At 38.1% G+C, this 26,936-nt stretch overlaps 1 protein-coding gene across 3 annotated transcripts in view; it reads right to left on the reverse strand.

Moving 5' to 3' along the window:
* CCSER1 (coiled-coil serine rich protein 1) overlaps nt 1–26,936 on the reverse strand; it is a 1,080,955-nt gene that overhangs the window by 388,714 nt on the left and 665,305 nt on the right. For all 3 annotated transcript variants that reach the window (XM_034771263.1, XM_034771265.1, XM_034771264.1), the window contains exon 9: nt 9,260–9,337. In XM_034771263.1, the coding sequence (XP_034627154.1) occupies nt 9,260–9,337 (78 nt within the window). The remainder of the gene's footprint in view (nt 1–9,259; nt 9,338–26,936) is intronic.

Raw genomic sequence — 26,936 nt, forward strand, 5'->3', positions numbered from 1 at the left:
TACATAGTATAAAATATCAACCATATGAATGTATGGGTGTAAACTACACATTGTATTTTAGGTTGGGTGGAAACAATGAGAAGGTATGTATAGCTGCATGGCTGATGAGAGGGGAGAAGACTGAAGGGATGTGAACTGAGGAACAGTGCCATACTTTAAATAATTACCCTAAAATTGCAACAGTAATAAGGATCTAACTCCCCCCCACCCCATAGGTTTTACTTTCAAGATCTAAACATGTACTTCTGATTGGATCTTGCAATTTTTTCTCTTAACTAACTCCTAGTCACTATGATCCTGTCTTGCAACCTCCTTTCTTTTCCATTACCAGGTTTCCCTCAGGCAGCGGGGATGGCAAACAGTGCTGAATTATGGATGGCAAGGATGGGCCAGCTATGGAGAAAGACCAAGGCTCATGTCTCCAGATATCAAACAGCAGCATGAAAAGATTTAAAATAATGAATGAGTCCTAGTTCAGTCCTTCGTAACAAATGGGGTTCTAAAGTAAGAGTTATTCCTGTTTTAAAATGTCTGATGCAATCCACATCAGATACAGGTATTTAAGTCAAATGTTTGAATGCGTTAACCACGAGAAAGTGAGCTGGAAGGCGTTTCCTTTTGAAATTAAGGAATATCAGTGACAAATAGCAACTCAATCTAGAGAAAGTTTTGAGAGACCAAAATGACTGTATGATGCCAAGTGCTGGAGAAATACATCATAATGCCTTTTAAAAATTAAGGTTATTAAGCTACATTCTAAGAACTTAAGAGAAAAAACAGCACTCACAAATTTGTAACATGATGGTGCTAAATGCATATAATTAAAGATTTCAAAACAAAAAAACAAACCTACACCTTTGTAACTTAGCATGTGTGCAATGTGCAGTTAAATCCATTTGGCTACTTTCTCTGCTAGTATAAATCTGTGTTGCTCAAGTTCAGCTGAAGATCTGGTCCACAGTTTTAAGAATACCTGTCTATACCTTATCTCTAACACCCTTTTACACCTTCAGTAAGTGCAATATCAGGAATGTTATTCATTTTAATACACTTTGTTTATTAAGAAAAATCCCACCAACATATTTGCCCAAATTATAGAAAGGAAAATACCAGAGAAGAGAGAGAGAAAGTGATGTACAGTCTTACAAATGCAAACATTTTCACAATAAACAAAACTAACTCAGGAAACGCGGTTAATATTGCACTGAGAAAAGTCAAGTTAGGAACAGTAGGTTTGCACTTAAAACCCAACCTTCCCAGTACTCCCAATAGAATCATGGCACCACAATGATCTTGCGGCCATGTAAATTATTAAAACCTTTTAATAAAAGATTAAAATGCATTAAAAGTCACATTAAAACCTCCAGATTTTCACCCAAACCTCCAGGGGGCAATCTCCGAGAGCTACAGATGTATAAAACAGTCAAAGTAGAACTAAAACCCATTAAACAGAAATACCAAATTGCCCTTAGGTAAGCCACAATACAACTATTTACCAACTTGGTTTTGGTTTCTATATGAAAGCCACTTATTAGCTTACAGATTAATAGACATTTTCCTTGCTACCAGGCACCAATATACATAGTAAGTACAGTTTCACTGTGTACATTTTAAAAAGTAGCTTCTACATATACTTGTTATTAATTTATTTCAGTTAAACCTCTACTTTAATTTCTTTAAATATAAAAAAATTGTGTAAACTGATCTTTCCACAATGATTTTTCATTTTATTGGGACTTATATAAATGGGGTGAGGGGAAATTTCCCAAACCTGCATATTTATACTTTTTCAATAGCAAATGAGAATGAATCCCATAATTCAGACCTGAGTCACAAATGTATAGCATCCAGAAATGGAGACTGCTCTATTTGTTTCAACTCATAGCATTTAGAAGTGTGATTTTATAAAGTGCTCAGCATAGCCGTAACTCTGGTGAAGCCAATAATAAAGGTCCCATTGACATCAACGTGGGAAGAGGCAGATCAAGACTGAGTGTTTTTGAAAATCTCACCCTACGTGTATATGCCCAATTTAAAAAAAAAAAAGTACTGGTATATGCAAATGCAACCGTGCACAATGTGCACAACATGGGTCACATGACATACAGTAACTTTCCATGCAACTGTGGTATGCATGACCGCTGTGATCCAACGAACTTTCGACCGTAACTGGCAGAGAACACAGGGGTACATAAGGGTTATAGGGATCCCCTGGGTGTGGTATTTTTTTCATTTTAATTGAGCAAACTGTGTCATGTAAGGTTTCCATTGAAAGTCTGTCTCACAGGTTATAATCTGTGTGAAATGTATGCATGGAGATGTGTATATATTGAAAATTATATTCTTCAAGCATCAGACATTTTACATATACAACTTGGGCATGTGCAAAAGTTTGCATGCATATCTGCACATTTATTCTGAAAACACTTTTCTTATTCTATAATTGTCTAAAACATTACCTATAACTAATTCTTGTTCTGCTCTAAATCTCCTGCCTCAGTCATGAATAGTGATTTATCCGTAACGTTAAATACATTACTACTACGTGGAAGAGTTGACATTCTGTGGAACTGGATCTTTCTTTCCCCACACATCATCAGGCTATACAGGCTTCCGAGCTAACACTCTGTGTAAGTCCCCCCCACCCGCAAACTCTTCCTCCCAGAGGGCAAGAATAGCAGGACATTCCTTCAGGTGAATTTCAGAGTTTTGCTTGGAAACCGTTCCCACTCCCATTGATGTCGTCTTTGGGAGGGAACAATATGGCTCTAGATAAAAGCAGCTACAGTAGAGAGACAGAATCGATATAGCTGATGTGCACACACAATTCTGGTGTTTGTCAAAAGGTAAAAAATAATTCTGGTTTATAGTTACTGTGCAAAGCACATATTGAAGCACATTGGCAATAATAAATAGAGAGCACCTTGATTAAAATCATCCTGGTTTAATATCACCATTAATGGAAGCATAGGACCAAATCCAAAGCCCAGTGGAGTAAATGACTTTATTGGGCTTGGATCAAGACCATACTTAATTTTACCTTCACTAAAATAAAAAAAAAAATACAAAAAGCAGTTTAGAGATACCTGGTGCACAATTAACATCAGTTTAGGGTACATACAGGGAGAGAAAAAAAGAGGGATAATCACACTTGCTCTTAGGGACTTATTTCAAATAGAATAAAATAAAGTACTCAATCCAAAACCACCAGATTATAATGGCAAAGTAGTACTACTGTCTGAATTCCTTTAGCAATAGATGCCGAGAGCTTCTCTATGATGGTTTGTTTCTTCATTCAAATATATTTTCATCAAGGTGATATTTGCAATGCCATGGGCTATAAAATATTTACAGGATTTGTATATATTATTTTGAAAAATCTATTTATATAGTGGACATAATCAGAAGAATCTGCCCTACAGTTTAATGTAATCTTGTAATTGGCTACATTGCTACTTGACTGTATCTATTCATCTTCCATCCTGTTTTAATAACCCAACTGACACACGAATCATTCTTTGAGCTCACAATAAAATAAGCCTGTGCAGTCAAAGGAAGGTGAAGGAGGTTAAATTGGCATTGATTATTTAAGACATATTCATCATTTATTTAGCAATTTCCCACATCACAAAATCTGTGGTGCTCACAAACCTTTTTGAGAGATTCTGACTTTGTTTTTAAATGATTCTCACTACAGGCCTTATAAAGCAGAACAAATTTTGCACTAACAGACGTTTGAGGTCTCCTGTCAATCTGCAGCATAATGAAAGTGTGCAACCTATTGAACCTTTATATGCCAGCCTGATTTCCTTTAATTGCATGCACGTGAGTTCTCTTTCTCTCTCTTTCACACACTCTCACGATAGTATTTCACTTCAATTTAGGGAGGTAGCAAAATGGTCATTGTGAGCAAATGAGGGCAGTGCTACCGTACCTCATCATGAAGGATAGATTTGGGGGGGGGGCAAGCTGAACTGCACCGTTTTATTGATATGGAAGCTGGACTAAGCATTGGGCACTACAGCTTAAAAAAAAAAACAAAAAAACAGGGGAACACTTATCATTCCTTCCAGTTCACAGATAAGCCATCTTCCTTGTATTTTACACACTGTTACTGCCTTTCTATATGGAAACATCTATGTAAATTCCCAGAGTACTGAACAGGAGAAAAGGAAAAGGAATAGAATACATATGTCCCCCAACAGTCTACAAGTAACAGAGGATCGCCAGACCATAATTCTCCCATGTATTATCTTCAACGGAAGCAGGCCTGCTGGTCATTCTAAGATGGTCAGACTATAACTATAATTATGCTATATACCATGTGGTGATATCCACATGGTACATTGCAGACAAAAAAGACGAACTAAATTAATCTAATTTAGCTACCTTACCTGCAACTCTGTACCCCACTTATCCTTCTTCATCAGGGTTGCTTCTTGCATTCTGAATTTGTTCCTTTCCTTCCTACCCTCCTGCCATACCCACCAAAAAAATCAATGTCCTCAATTGCAGGAAAGGGAATATTTTGTCATGGACAACTGAGGTACCATATGGCTACATCCAGGATTCACTGAATTCAAACCGAACAACCCTACTGACTTCAAGAGACTTTGGAACACTCCTATATCTCATCAAAGCTCAAGCTAGAAAACAGTACCTTTTAACCACTGTATGTATCCCATAGCTCTTCAGTGGGGCCGAGCGATTGTTTCTAATAGACTTAGACCATGACCCAAAACTGATTCAGACACCCATATCCATGTACTCTGGGGTCTTCAGTATATGGAACAAAATTTTGCAGCCCAAGCCAATCTCAAGTTCTTAACCATGGTAACTCATAAGATAGTGGACCTTAAAAAATAAAATATCATTTTAGAAACCTTTATAGTACCTACAGTCAGATATATCCTTGTATTTGCATATATATTGAACACTAAGTTATCTGGTGGCATAAAGAGGTTTTGTTAGCATTAATATGAAGCCATTAATGAGTTACATAGGTCATCCAAGAAGAGTGCAAATAAAACCTCTACATCCCATACCATACCATAATATATTCTGTATTCAAAAAGACTACTTTAAGAAATGATTAGTGTTTTAGAACATTTTAGTGATATGCTGCCGATAGAGCAAGATTCCATTAATTATAAACTAGAGTGAGAGAGAACTTAGTACTAATACAGTTTACTTTTTAAAAAGCACATGTAAAATAAAATGGTAATGCAACAATACATTTGTGTTTGAAGAGAAAAATGTCAGAGAATGCAAAAGTTAAGGTCTTCAGGGTAACCCTAACTCATCATCACTGCAAAAGTGTCGCATGTTGACAGTATTATACGTGTACAGAGTGGGTGAGTTATTACTACTAGACTATTGATTTCTTAATTACTGCCTTTTGTGATTTCATATATCAAGTTTTTATAGCAACGATTCATGTAGATTGCACATATAATATTTTCAGTTACTAATTAGGTTATTAGATGTAGTCTACATACGCAACATAAAATATTTACTGCAGTAGTGAATTAATGTTATTGTGAGAATCTTAACTTTTTGCATTCTCTGACCTGTGCGTTTAAACATAGAACTTTAATGTAATATTAGCACCAAAGAGTTTTGTATTTTTTTTCCGTTTTCATACGTACATGCACCCCCTCATCATCTACCCCCCGTCACACGCACATACTTTATTGTATATACATCCGAACAGAATACACAAATGCATACCCAGATACATATCAATAGATATACAGGGACACTTAAATGGGAATATATTTTGCTCAATAAAACCTCATACAAAACCAAAGCATGTGAGTATAATTGCAAATGACTTCAATGAGAACAAAACTGAACCTACTATTACCTGTAATAAGCATCCTTTGTAAGACAGGGAACAAAAGCTAATAAGTGAATGAAAAATATTCCATAAAAAGAATATACATAAAATAGAACATTGTAAAAAGAAGAGTTATTTATTTGCATATTCTCTCTCCTACCCCTCATGACTTGGCTCTAACTTTATTACAGTCAAGATCAGTATGGCCATAATTTACTCATGCAAAGAAAAATATTATCTCACTTTTCTCCATGATCTTGTTCTCTTTATTACAGTTTCTCCAACTATTCTGTATAAGACAAATCATTCCAGACAGCTATGTTGTGTCATATCAGAAAATTCCACATCTGTTTATGTTGACATGTCACATTAAGTTATGTGAAAAAACACGATGATGATGCCAACCGCAGCACAGTAGGGACCTACCATTGGGGAAACTTGAAAATTTGTTGGCACAATATTATTTAAGAGACAGCTGTTTAAAAAAAAAAAAAAAAAAAGCAAAAGCAAAAAAAAAAAAAAAACACTCTGGATTTACTGTTTACTCACTGCTCAAAAAAATGTGACTATTGATGTGACCACCTGAGAATTCTTAAAGTATTCTAAAGTATACACAACCTTATGATCCATAGATCAATCAATAAAGTATTTTATATCCATGTTATCTGTATTTGAAACCATACAGTGATAGTATTTCACACAGACATTATGGCTTAATTTTTGGAACTACTGTTTAATTACTAATAAATATGTTTTCCCACAAATGATGTCCCTCGTTAAGAATTTCAGTTGATCATGTCCCACAGCTGACTCACTGTAGATCAAGAGGTGTGGAAGGGGAAGTAAGTAATGTCCATGTCACTAGTTTACTGCTCTCAGAGGCAGAGTACATCACTGCCACTAAGCTCAGCCTCTGCTTAAGGGCTTGGATCCTGGAGATACAGTAGTTGGTGCTGGTTCATTATTAGTTTAATTTATTTAATTTACATGCATTTACAGGAGATGAAAAAATGATTTCCTTCAAATTGTGATAACTCCTCCCATGAAAAGTATATCCTATAAAACACAATGTAAAGACTTATTTGATTAAAATTAATGCTAATTGTATCAAGTGAAATATGACTTGGCACAAGGTGGCCTGAACCTGAGAGATGCGGCGTGGTGCCAAGGTGCTGTCTTTCATGGGAGTTATGGGCACTCCTTAACTTGCAACTCAGGCTCTTAAAGATAAGCATCTCTTTCCTGAGATAGTGTAATCTTCGGTATACAAGACACCATAATTTATGAAGTAAATACAGCAAATTGTGGAAGATCAGCTGTCACTAGGGCAGCTTCAGTACTTTTATTTTTCCTTTTAAAATGCATTTTCTCTAGAATCTCAACAATTTCTCTTGGGATCCCAAAATGTCCTAGCTTTTGGTAGTTTTTAACTCCCTGCCAAGAAATTAAAGGAACAAAGAAGTTTCCAATTTTACTGAGAGGGGCAATTCAATTTAAGAATGGGAGAGACAAACAGCTTTGCAAAGGTTTTCAGCATCTGATAAAACATGAAAGAACGGGCTCTTCTGGTAGCAAAATCCAGTCAGATACGAAGATGGATCACTGTAGCCTGAGATTTCGGATATTACATAGTTTGTCTTAACATCAACTCATAGGAATTTAAAATAATACTATTCACTTATTCAACGGAAAGCATGCACAAATTTGAATTGTAAGACACTTGATAGAGTTACATTTTGTGGCTGATAGCTAATTTCCTCCAACAAACAGTATCAGAATGTGCAGGGTACCAGTACTCTGACCATATGAAAATCACCTTGCTGAATGCATTTGTTGTAATCCCAAAGTACTGAAGCAGTTACCAGGTTTCAACATTTCCCATGGATTTTCTCATTTCACAATTATGCAGAAGAATATGGTGGCACAGACATTGTTACCGATTCACAAAGAGAGATCAGGGCAGAGAAAAGCAAGGAGCAGAAAAATGACTATTCCAAAAAAAAAAAAAAACCCCAAAAACATGAAATTTTTAAAAAGCTTATGAAAACTGAGTTCTAGAGTGAGATGCGCAAGCATAATAAATCATGACCAACATTTTTCTTATATAACACAGTTTCTTAACACTCAATGAGAAGGTTACTGTTTGTGACATTGATTCAGGAAAGCATTGAAGCATGTGCTTAAATCCACCCTTATTCAGGAAGGCACTTAAGGACTGTGCTTATTTTTAAGCACATGCTCAAATCTCATTGCTTACAGTTGGACACATGCATTAAATGTTTTCCTGACTAGGAAGGCTTTTCTGAATTGGGGGCTGCGCTATTAGTTTTACATACAAAACATTTTTTGCCTGACTAACTTCAAATTGTTTGTCTGGTTAACTATACATCTCAATACACATTTAAGACTACTGTAGTTTCATTGAGTTGAAGTCATAGTATTAAATGTGATTTAAATAATAATAGAGTTTTGTAACTAAAATATTCATGTTTGACATTCACAAAGATAGATGTGTAAGAGAAAACACTCAGGCCCTAATACTGCAATGAGATGTACACAGGCAGACCCCTGAGCCTGCATGGAACACCAATAAACTCAATGAGGCTCTGCACAGGCTTGAAAATCCACATGCCTGCACCTCACCCCAGAATCAGGGCCTTACTGCATATGACACCCTTTGGCAGCAAGTATGGTAGGAAGCTGCTTGAGTTACAAAAATACTATGGCTGTACCTACACTGTGCTTGAGATTTAACATCTAGATGCTCTTTACCAATAATTGTTCAAGGCATAAAAAAATTCCAACGCATAAGCAAACTACTGTCTCCCCATATTCCACCAGTGACAGACACATTTTATAATCATGTTTGTAGTTTAAACCATTTCACAGAGCATAAAGATGCTCTTTTCACACCAGGAAGAAAATTCTAATTTTCAATTAAATTACTTGCAGTAGTCCCTGCTGATGCCCAACAATTAAAATATTAATGTCAAGTTCTTTGCAAAGTTGTGTGCCTTTTGTCACATACCAGAATGCAAGAGTGACTTGCTTAATCTATGATGATTGCAAACATAATTTCATTGTTAATAAGTGCACAAATGCTTTTTAAAAAAAAATATTGAAAGATTTCACATTGTACTAATACGTATCATCCTAGACATGTTCGTGCCCATTCTAACGGAAGTATATTGGAGCTGTTGGTAAAACAAGCAATTAGTATGATATTGGAATGTTGTCAGGTAGCTGTAATTATCTTTTTCTGTTGCAGAAGGCATTTGAGAATCATTTAGGAGCAAAAGAGGAACAGTGTTCCACTAAACCCTATTAAATGGACATTGCACTAGCAGAGGTCAATAGGCTGGTCAAAGTCTGAATACCAATAAATAAGATAAAAAAATACTGTTTAATACAGCTACTTACATCATGGCCTACAAGTTCAGTCTGTGTGGATTTATCTACTTGGGAAGCGAGAGCCTTCTGTAAATGTTGGGCTTTCTCCTGCAAAACAAAACAACATATTGTAGGTGAGTCATATTCTCCCTCACTGGGCTTTTGAGCTACTAACATCCAGATTATAAGTGCAAAACTCATGCACTGACAGCTGTTTGGAAATGGAGTTATCATGGTATTATTCTCACTGGGAGATTTGTTTTCCTGATACTGTTATCTTATGTATCAACTGATCCATTTATTAAGTGGGCAGTGAGCTCAAACTGTGAGTATGCATGATTCAGGAGTGCTATGGGAATATCATTGCAATGTGATGCACGGGATCCTCCTTCAGAAGCAGATTTAGGATTCTGTTAACCGAGCACTTCTGTGGATGCCACAAACATATTTTAAGATGGAGAACTTAGCAGCATACTACCCAGCAAAGCCAGATTCTGAAGGATGAGAAGGGAGATTCATAGTCTAGAGATGACTGGAACATTTTCAACAAAAATTATCTCATTGAAGTACGCGGTTTCATTCAAGCCAACACATTTCGTGAAGACACATCAATTTCGATTACATTTTCACTGGAAAGGTTTCTGAGGTCCAGGGTCAACTATTTGGTCAATGAGAGAAAAAGAGAGAAAGAAAGAGTACCGATTTTCTAAAAAATCTGACTGTAACCGAGCTGGCTGCCTCCTGCGTGTCCCAGCCTGCCTCCGTTTCCCCTTGGACTGTTCAAATGAGGCTTTTTCTTGGTCAAAAATATCCCTCCATGGGGACTGGTTTTATTAATATAAAATAAATTCTAAACAAAACTGACCCCTCCCCCCTAAAAAATCCATTCATAACTCTTCCTCTCCCCAGGCCTTACTTCCTGGGGCCTTTGCAATCTCTCCACTGCTTGAATACTGTCTCCAGGTGTCCCTACCTCAAGAGCTTTCCTTACTCTCTGCAGACTCTGCCAGTTTCCTGAGCTTTGCCCACTTCATTGCAGATGCCTGGGCTCTTCAGAGGGCAATCATCCTGCTGCGCACCAGCAGTGGCTCTCTCTGTAATCAGAGTAAGCTAGTTCCAGCCCTTAAGGGGCAAGCCACCTGGTTACATACCCTCACTACTCCTCTTAGAACCTTCCCACCCCCAGGCAAGCTGTACTTCCGGGATTGCGCCTTCCCCCCAATTGACCCCTGTTGCTGGCTATGTGATTGTGCCGGAGTTTATAGAAATATATGTTGGGCAGAAGTGGAGAAGCCCTCTTTTACCTGGACCAGCATCCACCCTCCCACTGATGGAAATGGTGAAATACCATTTGGTCAGGATCTGCTGTGGGCACTAAGCTAGCTGCTCCCTTCTCGCGGGGCCAGGAAGCAATTTTTCCTCTCACCGCCAGATTCGCCTAAATGAAGGGGGTGGGGGAGGCAGGTTTTCACCTTCCCCACAGGTTCCAGGGGAAGCTTAACTGGCAGCGAACATGGAATGTTAAGCTATGTCATCACAGCTCACAGTGGGGTAGATGTCTAGTGCAGGTACTTTATAGGGACGGGGTACAGTGATCAGATAAATGGACTGGTAAGGGATTTAAAGGAAGTATTTATTAAAAGAGTGCAAATCGGGAAGGGGGTTGGGGCTCCTATGGCACGGAAGAGAGCCAACCTCCCTCCTTTATAGCCCACCTTAATCCTCATTTGAGTAGGGAGAGATGTTAAGGTCCCAACAGCAGGTGGGCTGGGGATCAGGATGGGAAAGGGGGAGGGATGATGGAAGCCCTCCTGCCCCCAAGTATATATTGAAATGGTCAACGAATTACCTACACTGTATGCTTTTTTTCTAACCCAGAGAGTTAATAATAAAGTTGCAGCCTAATTAAACCACATGCAGTATCTCCTGTTTTTAGTCTTTTGGGAGTGGGGAAAGCCCTCATAATACAACTTAAGTTTCAGAAACATTTAAAAGGTAATAATAGTATAGCATATATGAGAGCAAGTCCACTTGTACAGTAATAGACAAATGTCATCATTCAACAGATTTCAAAGCATGGCAGTATCTTTTTACACAATAATTCAACAAACCATAAGCTGCCTAAGTAATAGCATTCTTCAAATATCAGTATTAAATCAATTTAATAGTAATACCCATTCTTATATTTTCTCTTCTTTCCGTATATTTGGCTGATTTATACTAGTTAAATTAGTTAATTATGGGTGCAATACTTGAAAAGCAATTCTACAAAGTATCTACTTATTAAAATTGTTGAGTAATAAGAGGCTATCAGAGTCCTTAACACTATAATGTGTTCTGATACAAAAGCACTTAATAAAACTGATAACTTGATATTGCAAATATAATTTTATGCAGTATGTACTGTATCAACAGAAAGACAGTATAATGGGCTGCAGTGATAATTCTGGAAACAAAAAACCTCCTAAGTCCCATTACATCCACACTACTAAAGGTGAACACAAAGTAGCATGACTTTGATTATAGAAAATAAAGTGAAAATTTGTTAAGACATCATTGTAAAAAAAATTACCACATCAGCTTCCATTGGCCCAGAGCACACTTAGTCTGTCCCATCCCTCCTCATGATAGCATTCTAAAGTGAGAACCAGAAATTCCAGCTCACAGGTATAGATAGCCAAGTATCCTCTGCAGTTGGATAATTTTTCCCAAAGACACATTTTCCAGTACAAGTTGATATTCATTTTTTTTCCTGAGTGCTTCCTTTCCAGATTCCAAACACTCTCCCTAAGTGTTATCACTTTAGAAAATTCTATATCCAGAGAAGGTCTAATTTTGTCAACCACAGTTATCTGAATACTTGACTATGATAAAATAAGGTTATTTAACATGATTGAGACCCCCACATTTGATGACTCAGTTTGGTCCTGCCTGTACAAAAAGGACTAGAACATGCTATAGTCAAATTTGGAAGTTGTCCTTTAGTACTGGTTCAGAATATAGACATTTTTCTTTCACAGTATAAACTGGGCATCCGCTGACATGAGAAATATTATGGTCTAGCCCAATCCCTGTAAGCCTGCTCTAAGTAGCCCTTTGCTCCCCCCCCCCCCCCCCCCCCCCAACAAACTCCCTCCATTGCTCACATTAGTCAAGGGAAACAATCCTCCCCACACACCCCTCACATAATCATGGATACATTCTTTACGATGAATGCATCAAATAACAGCATTTCTGGATCTAAGTGGAACGATTATCAGACCAACAAGACTATAGCATTCTCTGGTTGAATCCTGTCCACACAGGTATGGCTAAACTACCTAGTGTTTTCAAGACTAAAAACACCACAGAGGCACAGCACTTTAAAAAAAAAAAAAAAAAAAAAGGGATGTTTATGTAGCTGTTGTCTGTGCACAGACCTTTAACATGTAGGCCCCTATCCAGCGAAGCACATATACTTACACATATACTTAATTTTGATTGTATGAGCACTCCCATAAACTTCATGGGGCTACCCGTGTGCTCAGAATTAATCACATGCTTAAGCACTTTGCTTGGCTGGGGCCTTAAATGCAGTTATGTTAAGGTGCCATTAGTGAGGGACCAAGCAAGCTCTGCTCCTGAGTAAACCTCAAAACATGTTTTTCTTCAATGATACCCTGACGGAGGACAAAAATGGGGTGTTTTCCCTACTTTCCTCCTAATCCAACAAAGAATAGCTATTATGTTAATTCCCATAAATACTGTACCATCATTACAGCCTGTGCTTCAGAAGTTAGCACAGCGTCAATACTGAACTACCTGGAGTAGCAATGACACTATGTGTTTTAGAATGAAGACCATTTATGTATTTAAAGAACTTCCTAAGTTCTACAGAGAATGTTACCATGATTTATTATTAGGGCCCTACCAAATTCACGGTCCCTTTTGCTCATTTTCATGGTCATAGGATTGTTAAAAGAGTAAATTTCATGATTTTGATTATTTAAATCTGAAATTTCACGGTGTCGTAATTGTAGGGGTCCTGACCCATAGAGGAGTTGAAGAAGGGTCACAAGGTTATTGTAGAGAGGGAGGGAGTTGTGCTACTGCTACCCTTACTTCTGTGCTGCTGCTGGTGGTAGTGCTGCCTTCAGAGCAAGATAGCCGGAGAGCAGCGGCTGCTGGCTGGGAGCCCAGCGCTGAAGGCAGAGCCACCTCTAGCAGCAGCAGCACAGAAGAAAGGATGGCATGGTATGGTATTGCCAACCTTACTTCTACGCTACTGCCTGCCAAACTGGGCCCTCAGTCAGCAGCCACCACTCTCTGGCTGCCCAGTTTTGAAGGCAGCCGTGCAGAAGTGAAGGCGGCATGGTATGGTATTGCCACCCTTACTTCTGTGCTGCTGCTGTTGGAGCGCTGCCTTCAGAGCTGGGTGCCTGGCTAACAGCCACTCCTCTCCAGCTGCCCAGTTCTGAAGTTTTTTACACAAATTATTCAAGTTTCAGTATTTCCTTGAATTCTTCCATCCCTACCACTCTGAGTAACAAAACAGCGTTGCTCTTACACTTCAGTGACTTCATACGCAAGTGGTATGTTTGGGGGAAACTTTATTTTAAATAATCTAATGATCCAATCCCTACTACCAAGTGTAAATGCTGAGCAGTACATTTTCCTCCAAAATAGAGTCTGGAAATGTTGCCATTGGCCTACGTATCTAGTATTTCTGAAAAGTTTAAGAGATGACAATAGAAAGATTCACAATCAAAACCTACGAAATTCCATGAATTTCATGTCTGGACCTCCCACACATCATGCAGAAAGTCGACCTTACACCAACGATTATATCATCTATTTAAATCATGCTTCTCTGAAATTTTAAGATTTTAAAGTAAAGCTCCAAGCAACAAAGCAGAAAGATCAACTTCCAAGTGACTTTCATAAATATGTAATAGCTAAACATCTCTCCTTACCCTAACATTTGTTCTTATTACCTCTTATTCTGAAGTAAACAAAACAAACCAAAAATGTCATTTTCACTAGACTGCACAAAATCAGGTGAGGTAAGGCATTGGCTTTCCCAAACTTCAGTCAATTTCCTCCCTCTCTTCCTCCCAAAAGTGATGCAGCAATGTGAAGTTTATATCCAAGTATCATTCATCTGAGACCCCAATATTAGTATACAAGGGTTGTGACTGAGGGCTGTGTTTGTTTTAAGGTCCTCTCATATTTTTGAAAAACACATTCTCAAAAATGAGGTAGAACATTTCACTAAAATAACTTCATAGCATAGTTGAGTGTATGTTTTCTTCCAGTTCAATGAGAGGTCGCCTGTATTTATGTAATGACATGTTTTACAGGGAATGATCTCTTACTGCATCATTTTTTGCTGCTTCAATTATTGAAGCCACAAATGAAAATGACTCATTAATTGAAGCAAAAACCTTCTGCTATTGAACCACTTCCCTCCTTAAGGGTGAAACTGATATTGAAGTGTAGGTAGGGGCAGAGGTGAAAGTAAGCCGGTCCGGTCCGGCATACCGGCAAGAGCCAGTACACCGTGCCGGGGATTCACGGCGGGGAGCCCAGAGCCCTTTAAATCCCGCCCGCAGCTCTGGCAGCCAGGCTGGGGCTGGGATTTAAAGGGCTCGGAGCTCCCGCGGCTGCCGGGCTGGGATTTAAAGGGCCCGGAGCTCCGCGGCGGCCGGAACCCCAGGCCCTTTAATTTGCCCCTGAGCCCTGGGGGCTCCCAGCCACCTCTGCAGCTGGGAGCCCCAGGTTGATTTAAAGGCCGTGGGGCTCCCAGCCACAGCTGGTGCCCCAGGACCTTTACATCTTGAGAGGCCACGCCCCCCCTCAGGACTCCGGCTGTACCGGTAAGTCCTGTAAGTTACTTTCACCCCTGGGTAGGGAGAACATACTGAATCTGATTTTGAGTAAAAAGATGTATAGTTATATCTCAAATTCTGTGTACAACACCTATGACACGCTTTATATTAATTTAAAAAATAAACAAACAAACAAAAACAGACAATGTTTCACCAGGAATTACTACAGGAGAAGCACAAGGGGGACTACTGGCATCAAGCTGGTAAGAGTAGATAGAGAGAAGATTTGTACCAATTGTGAAAAACATGAACGTCTTTACAAACACTAACATCAAGAAACAAAATAAAGTAAAATTCTGAGAGAGAACGAAAAAAGGAATGTAAGAAAAGGAAGAAACATGAGCTACCTTTTTTCACTATTCAGAATAAAAATTTATTGTCAAACTATTAAATTAAATAGATCTATGAAAACACATGCATACAGGCACACAGACATAATGGGATAGGATAAGTCAGATGAACCAGGGCAATGGGCCCATCTGCGGTTTGCCTAAGGCAGCAAAAGCCTCTGCTGTAGGTAAGACACCTCAATATTGATGTAAAAATGATATCAAATTATTATAACTTATTTTTATTATCTCATTACAATCAAGGCTGTGCTTTTACTGAATATTAAGATGTAGCTACAAGAATGTTATAGCCAGGATGCTTAAAAATATAACAATATCAAATTGTGTTTAGCTAGTTAGGTTGCAAAATGTTAAAGCTAAATTTCATCTCCCAAGGACAAGCAAATATCAGAATAGATAACCAGGGCTTTATAGGTATAAAGTGTTTATTATCAATTCAGAATGTGTATACAGACTCAAAAAGTTATATTTAATACTTAACCTTGCTTAATGTTTTATTCTATTTTCTTTGTTCTCTGTTTAAAAGATATATTGTGTTTTATAAATATCTAATAGATGCTTAATTGCTATAACAAAAAGTTGTAACTCTAAGGGGCATGGGTCAAGAAACAACAAACCATGTAAAATTTTAGTGTTTTGGGGTGTGTGGGGAATCTAGTGTTGTGTTATCAGACCAATAAATCTGGAGGTAAAGTGGGCATATACCAAATTTACCTATACCTTTTCTTTTCAAAGCAAAAAAAATGAAAAATATCCTTATTGAAATTGATTTCTTTTGTAAATACACTAAAGACTCCATTCTTTACAGTTGGAGAACATTTATGGTGGGAAATGTATTGCAGAAACTATTGGTTATGTCCAACTGATGTTTCCACTTAAAGAGCAAACATTTTTTGTTTCTCAAGTGCTTAAGATAGGATAATTTTTTTCTGAGATGTATATTTCCAAATTTATTCTATCTAAATGCAAGCCTTAACCTAACTTCTACATATCATAATTATATGAATAAGATGTTTTATATACAAATATAGTAAGGTCATTTGATGCTATAACTTGGTACTAATATAAAGAAGCTATTTGAATACAGAAATATTTATATTCATTGGGAAATTAATTATCTGGCACTGCTTAAACAATCCTTCACCAAACTCCTGAAGGCAAGGAGATAGGTAAAAATAAAAGACAATGCCTTCTTTGATGACCATTTAAGCTTAAAGACACTCTTAAGAACTTAATTTTAAAAGAACTATTTTGAGAACTGTTATATGAAAAACATTACTGTTTACAGAATTTCACTTCCTGTCAAACTCTAATAAAACTGAAAGAATATCTCTGAAAATGGATTGAATAAAAACAAAACTTTTAAAGTTAAATTAATTCTCTCTGATGCTTTCCTGCCCTCCCCCCTTCCCCCCAAAACACACACACACACACCCCAGGGGAAACTAGAAATGTGGCATATTCATTAGGTGGATTGCATATCCAGGAGCAGAAGATATCACCATAAAGTCACTGAGACAACCAAAGAGTGACACAACCAATTCTGAATCTGAACAACCCAGAAAGAGGTACTATTTCCTATAATTTCATGGAAACAGGAAGATGGGTATAAAAATACTCTGAACTGATCACCACATACTCCCCCCTCTGATTCCTTTCTTAGACAGCAAGAATTTCACAGTTCATCCTATCCATCTCTACAAATGAACTCTACAAACAGGTAAGAAAAACATAGAAGACTCAAGAAGAAACCAGCCCCATGAAAAACTCCCTAAGACTTCAACAGGGACTGATGAGATAAAGCTAACTAAGACTACAAAGGATTAGTCTTGTAATGATTTTATTGGTTTATGAAACTGTTTTATAACTTTAAAAACGAACAGTTTCTTCTGTTAATCACCTGGTGTTTAGACCATGGATTCCAAGTGAGGAGACAGGGGCTAGAGATAGGTACACATGGAAATAGTAGGATTTGGCTGTATTTAAAGTTCTTAATATTCATAATTGGCACATAAAAGAACACGTGTGATTAAAGACACTCCTGAGCTGGCAGTTGGGGAAAACAAAAACTAACAAACAGCTGAACTACTTGTTGTTTCTCTAAACTAAATATTTACTGTTTTTTAAATAAAATTATTTGGGATCTGACAATTAAACTTACCCCTTTCCACCCCACATTACATTACATGCATCCCCAATACAAGTAGTCTGTCAGTGAAGACAGAGCTTGACACTGTCAAGAGCCAGAGCTCTGCCTAGAGTACTTCCTGGTTCCTGACACAGTAACTTTCACCAAGGAAAGAGAAAAGCCCTTCATGTAGAGGACCTAGACCTGTTTCTTTCTAGTTCTGATACACTGAACCAAGACATTTTGACGGATGGAGTACAGTTTTCACCTCATGATAATATGGGAAGGGCATTCTTAATAAAATATTATAATAAGGGGAAGGAAAAAAAAAAAAAACTTCTGCAGGAAATCAGGCTAAGTCCAAACCTTTGAGAAACACTGTCCATTTAAACAAAGATTTTCCCCCACTCAACCATATAGTAATGATATAACATAGGATAAATCAACCACCAGCCACAGCACTGTAAAAAACAGATTTAAAAGGCGAGGATGAGAAACCTACCTCTTCACTCACCCACTCTCAATTTCAGCAGAGGCAGAAGCGACTGCAGCTGTTGTTGCGGGGGTCAGTCAATGGGAAGTCAGGTGGGGAACACATCTTACATGGACAGTTGGGAGAAGAGATGCTGTTGTGATACAGAATCATACAACACAGCTCTACAGCCATTCCCAGCTATCCCACAGTTCTGGGACAGTGGCTGTGACTGAAATTACACATGATAGAAACCGTAAAACCTATGACAATCCTGCAGATGTTAGGATTGACGGTTACCATAACTGGGAAGAAGAGAGTTACTGACTGCTATCAACCCTCCATCAATATATTTATTCATTAGATAGAAGCTGCAACACACCAATGCCCCAGTACGAAGGGAGGGAATTCTGCACTGCTAACACAATCTTCCCTCTTATTTTAGGAACATTGTCCACTGGATGTCTAGCCACAATGACTACTACCTGTACAAAAGTTAGAAAGACCAAGGAAAGCAAAGATGAGCAGGTAATTTTAATATTCTAGATAATTCAGAAGTACCTTATGGACTATACTATCCACATTTTCACGTCTTTTTTTTATTTATTTTTAAATTCAATGCAGAGCAACATAATATGAAACCACTGGAGGAATCCAATCTCTTATTGGAAAGCTCTGCCTGACAGCATTCCTCAAATAAATCTTTCATGATTAGCAGAAGTTGATCCCAAGTACACACTACACATGAGAGGTCCCCTGCTATTTATATGCATGCTTACAGACATACCTGAATCTGGTTTTAGTCAACACTTTCTATAAACCTATATCAAGTGTCAAGTACTTTATTCTTGTTGTGAATCATATTCAAACATTCTCCCTTCACCCGCAAACCTTGAAAATTGGTGCTTTAAGAAAGCTTTTTTTTGGGGGGGGGGGAAGAGAAGAGGGAAGCAAGAGAGAAAGACAAGGCACATAACCAAGAAGTCAGAAAATGAGAGCAGCGTTGAAGAACCATTTCTATTGGCAAAGCAGATCAATTAAGTTACCCCCAGACTTAATATAATTATGGATTTTTAAAGCAAACAAAAACAGTGCTTCTAAGCATCTGTCTTGACTGACAGCAGACATTTTTACAAGTTTTAGAAGATGTAAAAATAGATAGGTTTTATTTGGCTCAATTTTTATATAATGCATTTGGCTTCTTATAATGTCCTTGTTTCATGCATTATAGCACTACAAGATTTGGCTTAAGATTGATTTTGATTGTCAGCCTTTTTTTGATTAAGGATACCAAATTATGACTTTGACAAGATGGAAAGCAGAAACAACTTTAAAGTATTTGGGGACATCAACTTTGAACAAGGATGCTCCGTATTGCATGTCTGGGACTCAGGAGAACAAATGAAATGGTACTGTGGCAGAAGTAAGCTATTACAGATCAAAGTCAACTACTTGAATAAAAGTAAAGTGTTTGACTTTCTTCTTACAGAAGTGTCAGTATATTTATTCATTATCTTCTTGTGGCCTGGATATTTAGCCACACACTTCAAATTCTGTAACATATACGACTGACTGGGTTATCATGTTGCTCCTCTGAAATGAAGAAAATAAAATGTTTTTTAGTGGCTTTGGCTGTGAGCATGTTGAAGCCATGCTGCTATGTGCTCTCTCACATCATCTAATTCCCTGTCAATGACAGGACTGTGGCCACTTGTCTCATTTTTCAAATTGAAGGGTCTAATATCAGAATACTTAAAGGGTTAGATTGCCTCATGTATTCATATTAATCAAAGAGTGGAAAAACCTAAAAAAGCTCCAACTGTTTTGGATGCTTCAGAAAGGTTCCAGCCAGCACAGCTGCAGTTTACTGGCTAAACAATCTATTTTGTCTAGTTCAAAACATATCAACGATTTTTGTTTTTTTTGCCCATCCACAGTTGGTTCAAATTTCTTCTTACTTGGAGATTAAAAATGTCTCTGAGGCCTACTGTTTATTTTTATATCCATCGCTCTTTATATTCTTACTATCTGTTCTGTTCCCATGGACTAAATAAATTATCATATTGCTTTCCAATGAGTTTTATGTTTACCTTAAAACAAATTACATAATTACCCACTTTAAACTGAGAATTTCCACAGACATTAAGTTTACAGTGTCTATGATCTCTCTATTTCCAAGTAAACACCACATATAATAATATGGTTTTGATAGGAGGGCCAGGTAAAGTCTCAGTACATTATCAAAACACTCAAATACAAACATCTCAGGGGACCACATTTAAAATACACCTGTCCCTCCAGCATGGCTAAAAATGGCTTGTTTTTTGCAGTATAAAAAAAGCCTTCCCTATGTCGGCACAGCAAAAAGTCCTTATGAAAATCTGGCTCTGTATCTGCCATGACTGTTAATCATTTCCTTGGCTGTATATTTTGTTGTTTATTGACTGTAACAATGTCAGATTCTAGGATTCCATACAGGAGGATAGAGCTCGTCTGTTGAGACACCCTGAATTCAGGTTTTAGAACTCTGCCCAATTATCTCCACCCGGGCTAACAGGTTTAGAAAATCTGACCTATGGGAAAGGTTACAACAACTGAGCATGTTTAGTCTTGAGAAATGAAGACTTGGGGGGACGCCTGTAAAGTCTTCAAATATGTGAAGGATTGTTATGAAGAGGACTGATCAATTGTTCTCCATGTCCACTGATGGTAAGACAAGAAATAATGGGCTTAATGTACAGCAAGGGAGATTTAGGTTAGATATTAACTATAAAGGTTGTTAAAGTTCTGGAATAGGCTTCCCAGAGAGACTGTGAAACCCTTATCATTGAAGGTTTTTAATAACAGGGATACTCCAGGTTTATTTGATCCTATCTCAGCACAGGGGGCTGGACTTGATGATCTTTTGAGGCCCCTTCCAGCCCCTACATTGCTATGATTCTATAATGCAGGTGAATGCCTCTTTGGGTCAAAGGAAAAGAGGACATCTTGATGGGAGTTCTTAGGAGTAGCCAGGCCCTGGGAAGAAGCTTGAGCTGAGGTTTATGTTCTGTTATTGCTTCTCAATTACTACAAAAGTCAAAGCACAGAACGGAGAGGAGTTTGGACAATAACTCATGCTCCTATGTGATCTGCAAACTCCAGGACTTGCTTTTTGAAAATCTCACTCATAATATCAGCACTGGTTTCATGTATTTGTTTACATTTTGCTACAGTTTTAGGGCACTCAACCCCCTAGAAAGCTTCAGTGTTTTGATTTAAATACTCAACATGGGTGTCACCATTTGAACATAAGACTAAGAGCAAGACTCCAATGTTCTCATCTTGTAGCTGACAATGAATGCTTGGGCGAGTTATTTCACCTGTTGGCCTCACTTTTCCCCTTTATCTGTAATACAAATATAATAAACTTTACTTACTATTGTGCCTTTGGCTCTTTATACAACAATACAATGTGAAGAAACATGGCACTGCTGGGTTCTAAATAACCAAGTTTACTAAATGAAAAACAAACGTGCCAGGCCTAACTACCTATATGCTGCTGCTCTGGTTTCTCATGGCTTGTAAAAACATAATATACGGTGAGCACCACTAGAAGGCTCACAAACTAGTTAAAAGGTTACCTATCTTATGTAGATACTCATAGGAGTTTTGCAAAACTAGTTGATGTTTGTAAAACATTGAAAAAATGTAAAGCTCTATACACATTGCAAAGTATTATGTCTTGAGGGAAAGAAGAGATGCCTCTGCGTTTGATTTCTATTTAAATGCAGTATCCAGGTGTGAAACATGAAAGTCTAGAGGAAGAAAAGCCAATTTCCATGCAGTTTACTGTAGATAGTTTTTATAATCATTCCACCACTAACTCTCCTAGCCTGAAGGAAAAAAGATCATGAACACATTTCATAAAAGAAATAACGCAACTTCAAAGGGTGTGTTTATCATGAAATAATTACATTTTTAAAAGATTTGACACACTGAATGACACAATAAGGTTTTTAATGCATAAGGGAAGGATCAGCCATTAAAAATCCCATTGTGGCAATATCTGCTTTCACTGTTCAGGCTTATGCCTGAGCAAAGACCTACCAGTATGCTTGTGTTACATAGATGGTTTGTTTTGCTTGGCGTTTTGAGGTCCCTATAATGCCAAACGTTCTCAAACTTTCACAAGTGCCAAAAGTCCCAACTATTCCCTATCCAGCTGCCAAAACCTCTAGCTTCTTGCTATTAACTTCAATAATACAGTTACTGTGTATATTGTCACTACAAAGATCTGCAACACAATGAGGTGTCGATACTCTGCTGCACTGCATATGTTGTCACTTACAATCACTTTGCTCAATTATAAATGACTACTCTAAAAGTAGGGCAGAGGAGAACCAGGCTCTGAACATCTGAAATACAGAGACAGCATGAAATAAATTGAATATAAAACATAAGGGAATACTGTGCTGTTATTAATTATCTGTATTACTGTAGCACCGGTGAGCATCCCTAAACCAACTGAGATGTTGGGCCCATTGTAGCAGGCACTGTACAAACACACAATGAGAGAGAGTCCCTGCCCTAAAGAGCTTACACTTAAGGAATGATTTGTTAACACCAATAAAATAATGGCACTGAAGAAAACTCGAAAATTTAACCAAACACTTCTATTGTAACTTCGAGAGAGAGAGAAAGAAGAGAAAACAAGTACAACCAGAAAATCTCTGCAATCAAAAAATTAACAGTCTGATACATTATCCAGCATATAATAAGAACAGCCACACTGGGTTAGACCAAAGATCCATCTAGCCCAGTATCTTGTCTTCTGACAGTGGTCAATGCCAGGTGCTTCATAGGGAATGAACAGAACAGGTAATCATCAAGTGATTGATGATTGCCCATTCCCAGCTTCTGGCAAACAGAGACTAGGGACATCATCCCTGCCCATCCTGGCTAATAGCCATTGATGGACCTATCCTCCATGAATTTATCTAATTCTTTTCTGAATCCTGTTACAGTTTTGGCCTTCACAACATTCTCTGGCAAAGAGTTTCACAGGTTGACTGTGTGTTGTGTGAAGAAATACTTCCTTTTGTTTGTTTTAAACCTGCTGCCTATTAATTTCATTTGGTGACCCCTAGATCTTGTGTTATGAGGAGTAAATTACACTTTCTTATTGACTTTCTCCACACCAGTCAGAGTTGGAAAGTGAACTCAGGTCTCCGGAGTCCCAGTCCAATGTATTAACCACTAGGCAACCCTTCCTCATATCTCACAATGCCCATCAATCTGCTCTTTATTGAGCTGCAAAGTTCCCTCTAAATTATTGACATTTGATTTTCATTTTTTCGATTAGAGCTCTGTCTTTGTCTTCAGCAGGAACAGGATCAGGCACATCAATATGACCCTCATAATCATCATGGCAAATTCCCAAGGGACATACTCTTCTTGCAGTTTGACTTGGGTCGTCAAACTGGGAGGTCCTTAAAATGGTCTGGCTGGATATTCACATTATGTCCATCAATGGGAATGTTACGGTACCACCAAAACTTCTGGCGACTATATGCTCGCCAGCTGTATAGTGGCATTCCTTGGCAAATGCAATTCGGAATTTGTTGGTCTTCCTTCCTAATACATCCATAACAAACAAGCCATCAAAACCAAACAAGTGTCAATTGAGGTGTTCACTAAATTCGGCTTCAAATAGCCTCACTTCCTGCCATTTAATATGGAGCAGCTGATGAGCATGACAAGAATTAAAAATGTCAAACCAGTGCCCTTCCGCCTTCTTCATTACCCATGTTTAGGATCCATTCAACAGAGTTAACATAGTTGTGATTCTATAGAATCCTTTGTAGAAATCTTGATATCACATCTTGATGTTGTAGAAGTAGCATAAACCTGGTGGTATTCCATAAAATTGGCATGCAGAGTTTGTAGAATGTCAGCACTGTATATTCCATTTCTACTCCCCTAAGTCCAAATAACAAACTTTGATGCTATTCGATACCCTGGAATCCTAGCCACTAGGCCCAAGGAGTTAAACACAATATAACTGTCTGTACACATTAAACAGCCCCTTAAAGCTGTGAAGCTAGTTGGCACATATGTTACTGCTATTCAGGCATAACTGCAACTATCTTAATTTTAAAAGGTTCTTTGAGACTCTCATGGATAACATTTTAAACTCTCACACTCCAGTTGAAGTTGCATATTTCTTAAATAAACAAACTAAAAAGAGGGGAAAGACCCTTTATGATAATGACCTTTACATGGAAAATGCTAAAACTCAGACAATCTCATGCTGTTGAAATATTGTACACACAACCTGCTTTTTGGACATTTGCAAACCATTTCTCCTTAGTAATTTAAACTAATCAAGAATGATCCATTTTTATTTTAAACACAACATGCTTTTCTGTTTACAGGGAGGCCTCTACTAGGCACTAGAGACTAGCAGAATGTCACAGAAAATTAAACTAGCACAAATGGGTGCCTGTATATGCTATCTGTGCTCTGTTTTTCTTCATATTAAAATATCTCTGCCATCATCTCTTGGCCCTTTCCATAATCTCTATCTGGTGTTCACTCTGTCCAGTCCTGAAGTCCTTAGAGAATGCTTTTTACAACACTTTTTTTAAACAAAACAGATCATTTACACTTTGAATTAATCCTTTTTTAGCTTGTCTATAGAGTTAACATGATTCTCTCTTCCACGTAAGCATCAGAATCAAATTCTGTCAGTTAACTTCAGTGGGAGTTGTGCATGAGGCCAAGGGGTAAAAATTCTCTCCGAGTCTCATTAAATTCTGTTGTGTAAAATGGAATCTCAGAAATCCAAAGTCAGGTCAGATCCTCAATGTTGTTTGAACTATTATTTTCTTCCTGAAACTATTGACTAAATGCCTGAGCCAAAAGACTCCCATTGACTGCAAATGTCTTAAGATCAGACTATCGGGTCTTTTCCTGCTCCTAGTGAAGTCAAGGACAATTTTGTCACTGGACTTCAGTGAGAATAAGATCAAGAACTGAATTGTTCCTCATAATACAGCCTACTCAATTGGTTCCTACAACTTGTTACCACAGTGGTTCTGAAACTTTTGTACTGGTGACCCCTTTCACACAGCAAGCCTCTGAGTGCGACCCCCCCTTATAAATTTAAAACACTTAAATATATTTAAACACCATTATAAATGCTTGGAGGCAAAACGGGGTTTGAGGTGGATGGTAACAGCTCGCGACCCCCCATGTAATAACCTCACGACCCCCTGAGGGGACCCTACCCTGTTTGAGAACCCCTGTGTTACCAGGACAAAATAATCAGACAAAAATATTCTACTCTTCTCTCATCATAACTGAGCAGCTAGCATTTTTACATGTACTATCATAGGACTGGAAGGGACCTCGAGAGGTCATCCAGTTTAGTCCTCTGTACTCACGGCAGGACTAAGTATTATAGTACTAGTACATCGGACTATTACTACCAGCAATTTGAAATAACTGGGAGAAGGCAATCTGAGTCTAAGAAGGAGTAAAGTACACTCCAAGTGAAGTCTTCAAACGGTGTTTTTGTAACAACACTGCTAAGAAGAATGGAAAAATCTACTTAAATTTAAGATGAAGCAAGCCACATAAAAGAACTAATGAAAGATACAAATCTAGAAAAGGTCACTACTTACTGTAAGGTGTTACACTTAAATGTAAAAGATCCTGCTTTCAGTCTGTGACATTATAATGACATGCCCTGAAGGAATTGCCCCCTGCCATGTGGATACAGTGGCGTCGACAGTGAGGCTATACCGGTGTATTTCTGTAACAGTCTTTGGACTCTGTGTAAAGAAAGGGCTCCTTTGCTGGAGCAGCATGTGTCTGGCTATACCGAAAGGAGGACAGGAGATATTTGACATGGGTTTAAATCAGGCCACACCTTTATTATTAGATGTCTGGGACTACCCGGCAGATAACAGTGTCCAGTGAAGGTAACCCCCCCATTTATTCTGTAATTATCAGGGCTTCCACTAGATCCCCCTTCTTTTTCCATTCAGGTCTCTCCAGAAAATCCACTGCCGGGACCTTACCATCCGCCCCCCCCCTCCTGCCTCCCACCATAGGAGGGTTCAGGTGGGCTATTATAATGGGGGGTTGGCTTCCTGCCGTACCAATCATAGGAGTCCCCGCCCCGCACCCCCATCCGTTCCTTTAATGAACACCTCTTTTTAAAGTCCTGTTCCAAGCCATTTACCGGTCACCGTATACTTTCCACCTCAGCCTGCCCCATGCAAAAGGGAGGTTTAAGGCACAGGGCTGCCCCCTTTAAACTCCTCATTCCCATGAGACAGTGACCATGCTGACCCTTTTGATCCCGCCACCCACCCCCACTTAAAGGTACAGAGCTGTCATTCACACAAAGGGCTAGGTTCTGGTTTCAGTTCTGGTGTAAACGTAGAGTAATCCTATTGAACACAATGAAATTATTCTAAATTTAAACAAATATAAATGAGAGCAGAATCTATCCCTAAATAATTAATGCACAAGGCATTTCCCAGGGATTGTCATCTTAGAGGAGGGAATCCAAAATGAATTGTTCAAAGGACATACTCTGGTTACAAATCCTATAATATTAATAGTAATTATGATGATGATTTATTAATGTTATGGTAGCACCTAGAGTTCTTATTGTACTGGACAGTCTTCAAATAAGAGAGAGACAGTCTTTGCCTAACAGAGCTTGCAATATAAGCTATATTTTATTGAAGTCTGTTTTAGTAAGGCCAGAAATTAAAGCCAATTTTATGTTGTTAGTCCATTTTTCACATTTCACAGAGTAGAAACAGAAACAGACTAAATCGGTTTCACTGGTCTAGTCACTTTCAGATTAATCTGAACTAGCACAAATCTACTG

Source organism: Trachemys scripta, chromosome 5, assembly GCF_013100865.1.
Source record: "Trachemys scripta elegans isolate TJP31775 chromosome 5, CAS_Tse_1.0, whole genome shotgun sequence".
NCBI classification, from domain to species: domain Eukaryota; kingdom Metazoa; phylum Chordata; order Testudines; family Emydidae; genus Trachemys; species Trachemys scripta.